The 5,915-nt window shown below is 44.9% G+C and overlaps 1 protein-coding gene across 1 annotated transcript; it reads left to right on the forward strand.

The window, feature by feature from the left end:
- Positions 1 to 64: 64 nt before the first annotated feature.
- PIF1 (PIF1 5'-to-3' DNA helicase) lies at positions 65 to 5,673 on the forward strand (the record flags this gene model as incomplete). Its single annotated transcript, XM_008949246.1, has 9 exons — positions 65 to 267; positions 833 to 947; positions 1,022 to 1,128; positions 1,455 to 1,594; positions 2,270 to 2,376; positions 3,153 to 3,240; positions 3,956 to 4,101; positions 5,090 to 5,281; positions 5,617 to 5,673. Coding segments are annotated over 9 exons (1,155 nt in total), but the record flags the coding sequence as incomplete, so codon positions are not given.
- Positions 5,674 to 5,915: the final 242 nt, after the last annotated feature.

The following is a 5,915-nucleotide window of genomic DNA, read 5'->3' on the forward strand; positions in this document are numbered from 1 at the left end:
CGCCTTCGCAGGTAACGGTCTGCCCGACGGCCAGGGGCTGGCAGCTTGCCCTCCCTTCCCAAAGTGCCGAGAGTCTCCCAAAACTGTGGGTTCTTCTTCCCTGCCAGGGATCGGCTCTGGGAAGGCTCCGCTGGAGCAGTGTATTCAGCTGGCAGAGAGGCCTGGGGTGGGGCAGGACTCGGACTGGCTAGCCTGCCAGCACTTAATTATTGATGAGATCTCAATGGTGGATGGCAAGTTCTTTGACAAGCTGGAGGCAGTGGCGAGGTGGGTGATTGTCAGATCTAACAACTAGCAGAAATGAGTTTCCCTAAATTTCCCGTCTGCTTCCTTTTTCTGGTTATGTGAATCGATACCAGTTAACCACTGGTATAGGACTGGAAGGAAGCATGGAATCATAGCCAGCACATGGGCAGACCTTTATCTTGAGATAAGTTTTGATCCTATGCCTGATCCCCAGCTGTGACTGTTCTGGTTGTTTTCTCCATCTCCGGAGCCAAGTGTTGTCTGTACAGCTGAGTCCAGAATACAGCTATCTATTTATGCTGTGCCCAGCAGTTCTCTCTTGCAGAGAGAAGCAGCTGTGGTCTAGCAGCCACAAAAGAGCCAAGACTGGTAATGACATCTGAGGTGGGTAAGCAAAGCAATTTTAATATTGCATAATAGCTTCGCTTTATTATTTGAGATCATCTGATGCAGCTGAGGATAATCATCCTTGACTGCAAGTGGTGTATGTTCAACTGCACTGACAGACTAAGAAGTAACTTCTGAGGCCTGACTGTCTAGGGCCTGGAGGGTGTTTATAGCTTCTCTTCTCTTCCCGTCCTTTCAGGGCAGTCAGGAAACGGGATGAGCCTTTTGGAGGAATTCAGCTAATCATCTGTGGGGACTTCCTGCAGCTACCTCCAGTCTTTAAGGCTAATGAAGAAACCAGGTTCTGCTTCCAGGTACAAAACTGTCCCTAAACTCAGTTCTCATACTTCAAGTCTGCATCTTTCTTAACAAGAGAATGATTTGCCAGGCACAAAGCTGGAGGAAATGCATCCACATAAACATGGAGCTGACTGAAGTGTGGAGACAGACTGACAAGACCTTTGTCTCACTCCTGAGTGCAGTGCGTTTAGGCAGGTGAGGAGAAACTTGGCTCTTTTTGTAATCCCTCTTCCTTACTGATGGAGCAGAGGAAAGAGCACTTTGTCATGTCTCTGTGCTCTATCAGAAACGTGTGGCTGGGGACAATAGCTATAAATGCTTTTGTTAATGTAGGTGGGTTTCATATGTGCAGGGCCAGGGCACACACTAGCACTGCTCTCCAGCCTTGTGTAGTTATCCTCCCCTGTCCTCTCTCTAGAGGCTTAGGGCTTGTACTACCTGATCCAACTGTGTGGAGGTTACTGCTGCTAAAGACATGTACCTGAACACTTTAAATAATAATCCCCTTTCCTTGTTACCAGGTGCACAGAGGAAGTTACCAAGCAGCTGATGCAGACCGCTGCCAACAGGTCTGAGCGTGATGGGATCCTGGCTACACGTCTCTGCACCCACAAAGATGATGTAGAAATAACTAATAAGAGATGTTTGCAACAGCTATCAGGTGAACTCATGGGAGGAAACTGCTGGCTGTGGGGCTGAGCTCTGAGTGGGTGCTAAGGGGTTACTGTGTTGTCAGGAGGAACTGCTCTGTTAGGCACAGCAGCACTAGTCCAAGCTGTGTGTTGGAGTTGAGCTGCCTGGGGAAAAATTTGCCAGCTTTTTGGTTAAAAAAACCCACGCTGTTATTTCTTGGTATGTAATAAATAGCAATTTCCTTGCTTGCTGTGAGGTAGGGTGGGTTGTTATTGCTTCTGTAGCCCTGCTTTTTCTTTCTGTAGCATCTCAGAAAGCACATGCCCAATCTAGCCATGACTTGAATTAAGGGTAGTTTAACTTCTTCCTCTCTGTCTGGACCTTTTTCAGTCTTGTTTGGAGATCTGATGTTAACAGCAAGTGAAAGTGGCCATATGCTCAAAATGGTGACTTTTCAATTCTTATTTTCTGCTGGCTTTTGATTTCTGAGCCTTCTTGTGCTCTGGGAGTTATGTTCGGAATGAAGGCAATAGTGAACTTTCTGCTGTTAGATGTGACAGCATTTGTGTGCAGATGTCCCACTAGCAGAGAGGAATGGATATTAAAAGAGGGCCTGCTGTTAGAAATAAATGCTGAACTTCTTGCAGTGCTGTGTGGAATATGTTCAAGGGTTGCAGTTGTCACACCTTTCTTTCCGTAACAGGAAAAGTGCACGCTTTTGAGGCTCTGGACAGTGACCCAATGCTAGTGAAGTTAATTGATGCTCAGTGTCCTGTGAGTAGTAGAGTTGAGCTAAAGCTTGGAGCTCAGGTGAGTGTGTACATAATTTGTGAAAGACCAGTGGATCAAATAGTGTAAGAAAAATAAGGGAATAGCAGATAAATGTTTAGAGTAGATTAACATATAGAATACAGATTCTATATAGAACAGTTGTACAAGGCCACAAAAGTTTCTACCCCAAATTTTTTATCCTTTCTGCTTGGAATTCGTTTGATTTGAGTTCAGGTCCACATCTTGTGGACAGTAGTGAGTGCTATGGCTTTGACACACATTTCCAATGAGGTTTAGAAGCTGCCTGGTATTGGAGAGCACAGGCAGTCCTTGCCTTCAGTCTCAGCTCCAGGTACAGCAGCTCTTCTCCTCTCGTAAGGTTATGGCACCACTTGCCAAACTTGCAGGACTGGGCACCTTGCTGTGAGCTCTGTGTCAGAGTGGAAAGGATCCAGGGTTGTGCTTAGCAGCCTTGGGAAGTTATTCTTTTAATGTTCCCAGAATCTACATGTCTGGCCTGGTTGGTGTTTGGAGAAGGGGAGTCTCTTCACTGAATCTGAGCTTGGAGCTGTGGACAGAAGCAGCTTAAGTGAGATGTTCAGTGCTGTAGAATGATGTAGTTGGGAATCCTAGGGAGTAAAGGCTGTGAAATAATATCAATCAAATTGGAGACGGTGCTCTATCCTGCAATAGGATGATGTAGCTATTGTTATATCAGCATGCTGTGCTTATACTTTCTGGCTAGAAGCTTAGCTGTAGGTGGCTGAACAGGCTGTCAAGTCAGCGTACTAAGGGATTTTTCTATTTCTCTGTAGGTGATGCTAGCTAAGAATCTGGATGTGTCTCAAGGCCTGGTGAATGGGGCACGAGGAGTTGTTGTAGGATTTGAGAGTGAACAGAAAGGTAAGTAAGCTTTTTGATTTTTTTGTTGTTATTGTTGAAGGAAGAGAAAACTAACATAATTTATCATTGATGGCTGATGACTTGTTAAGTTTGTTTACTGCTTGGTAAGAATAATTAGAGGGAAAGCAGGGAGGAGGTGTCTGCAGTGAGAGAGGCTTGGGGCTCTCCTGAGCTGTGGTAGCTACAGCTGATACAGTGCATAACATCTGTAAGGCCTTTTGTGTTTTTATTCTCTAGATGTGTATTCGTGTACATTTTTGAGGCTCTGGACAATGACCCAATGCTAGTGAAGTTAAATAATGTTCAGTGTCCTGTGGGTGGTAGAGTAAAACCTCATTTGCACTTCCTGTCTGTTCTGTTGAAGCAAGTCTTGGTTGGGTTTTTTGATTTGGTTGTTTTCCTTGGACAACAATATTCTGCTGCCTGCAATGTATTTTTCTCTGCATCTCAACTGATAAATTACCTGACTTCACCTCTCCTGCTCAAGTAGGTCCTAAACATCATTTCAGGACGTCCTATTTACTGTGGGTGTGGTGTTTTTTCATTTCTGTGTCATGTTTTTGGTGAGGATTTTTTTTTTTTATGCAGGCCTAAAATTCATGAAACATGGACATGGAGAAAGAGGGGAGGAAAAAAGTATTCTTAGGCTGTTGGTTTCCTGGCAGTTGAGTGTCAGGAATACATCCCTGTTTCTCTCCCACTGCCATTCCTACAGGGCTGCCTAAGGTGCGGTTTCTCTGTGGGGTCACACAGGTCATTGAAATGGAGAAATGGGTTTTCAGAGGACCATCAGGAGTTCATCTGAGTCGTCAACAGTTGCCTTTAAAATTGGCATGGGCCATTTCCATTCACAAGAGTCAGGTGGGTGTTCTTAGGCAGCTGTCTGTAGACTTTCACACCATCAAAAGCCTTATCTCCTGGGTGAGCTTCCATTGCTGTTGAAACAGGAGGGAAAACTGAAAGGCCCTGGTTGTGGGGTGCCTTGAGAATATGTGTCTAACTGCAGAGGAGGTGGCACCTCTTCTGCTTCTGATGCTTGATAGTGTCAAAGATGGGCCTCCAATACTTCTAGAGTTTCCATCAAGGTGCTGCCATCTGCATAGATTGGGCTAGAGTATAAAGCAGCATTATTTACTGCTGTGGGCTGATCAGGGTAGTGTTTCCATGAGAGTCATCAGCACTAGTGATACTGAGGTTTGCAGTGTACCTGAGGAGGCTGCAGGAGTCACAGCTGTGATATGTGGGCTGGATCTTACCCTTTGGTGCTGTGTGTGTTTGTGTTTTTTTCTTTTTTAATATAAACTAATACAGCTCCTACCTTTCCAGAATACTTCTTACACTTTGATAAGTACTTGTCTTGGTATTAGATCTGTGAGTTTGCTCCCATGCCACTGCTTAAACTAGGCCATGTTGTAAATTTGGCTGCCTCCTGGGATGTCTCTTGGTGCAGATGGGGAAGGGCAGGCCAGGCCCAACCCAGGGTCTGCCTTGAATGGTCTGCCTGAGGACTACTTGAGACTGGCTGCTCCAGTTAATTAACAAGAGTGAGAACAGCAGGACTTCTTTCTCTGCTGTGTTGATTGTATGCAATTTGTGGAGTTTCATGCACCAAGAGGTTTGCTGGAGCTGGAGTGGACCTTACTGTCTGCTAGGAAATTCATGACAGTGGGAAATCTGTCCTTTTCTTTCTTCCCATCTTTTAATCAGTTACATTGACAAACAAAAGACTTTTTTTTCCTGTCAAGCCAAGGATGGTACCGTTTGACAAACTCACAGGTTAGTGTTGATACAGCATAGTGTTCTTTTTTGTTTGCTTGTTCTGTAACAACCTTCTCTGTGTCTTTGATAGGGTATGTCCTTAGATTGTGTGGAGATCTCCCTGTCTCGTGTCTTTGAATGTGGGCAGGCTTACGTAGCCCTCTCCCGAGCCCGCAGCCTTGCAGGTCTCCGTATTCTGGATTTTGATCCAAAAGTAGTGAGAGCTGATCCTACTGTGTTGCAGTTCTATAGGCAGCTGAGACGTCATCAGCTTACAACCCAGGTAAAGAAAAATCCCATGCTAGCAAAGCCTGCCTTGTTCAACCAGGGTGAGAGAGGCTACTTTTTCTACCTCAGCAAGATCATTCAAATTAAAACTTGTAGTGGCAAGAGAGATGAAACTGCAGAAAGGAAATATGTTTGGGCAGCTTTTGGTGGCAAAATGTCTACTGTAGTGTTTGGATTGTATAACACTAACTGGCACTGTGGGTGAAAGAATAGGTTGGGATTCTTTGATCCTCCTCTTGTAGGAGCTGAAGGGGAAGTGAGCATACAAGACGTCGTTGTTTTTTATTTTTCCTTTTAGCTTTTCTTTTTTCTTCCTTCCCCCACCTCCAGGATTCACTACACACCCATTCAGGTGATGATGAGAAGGAGAACTGGAAATGCAGCTGAGAATGCTCTTCTGGCCTCTGTGAGGCATCAGCACAAACTGCTGAGTTGCAGCAACTGAGTATATTTGATAACATAAAGTCAAAGGAACATTTTCAGATATTTGTTTCATTCAGCTGATTCTGGATGTGTAGAAGTATCCCTATGTTATGCCTCTGAAATTTGGAAGGCCTCTGTAGCCCCTTTCTGGGCCCATATCTTTGAATACTTCTGTGTCACAGATGCAACTCCAGCAAACAAAATGA

This window comes from Merops nubicus, unplaced genomic scaffold, assembly GCF_000691845.1.
Source record: "Merops nubicus isolate BGI_N331 unplaced genomic scaffold, ASM69184v1 scaffold41241, whole genome shotgun sequence".
NCBI classification, from domain to species: Eukaryota; Metazoa; Chordata; class Aves; order Coraciiformes; family Meropidae; genus Merops; species Merops nubicus.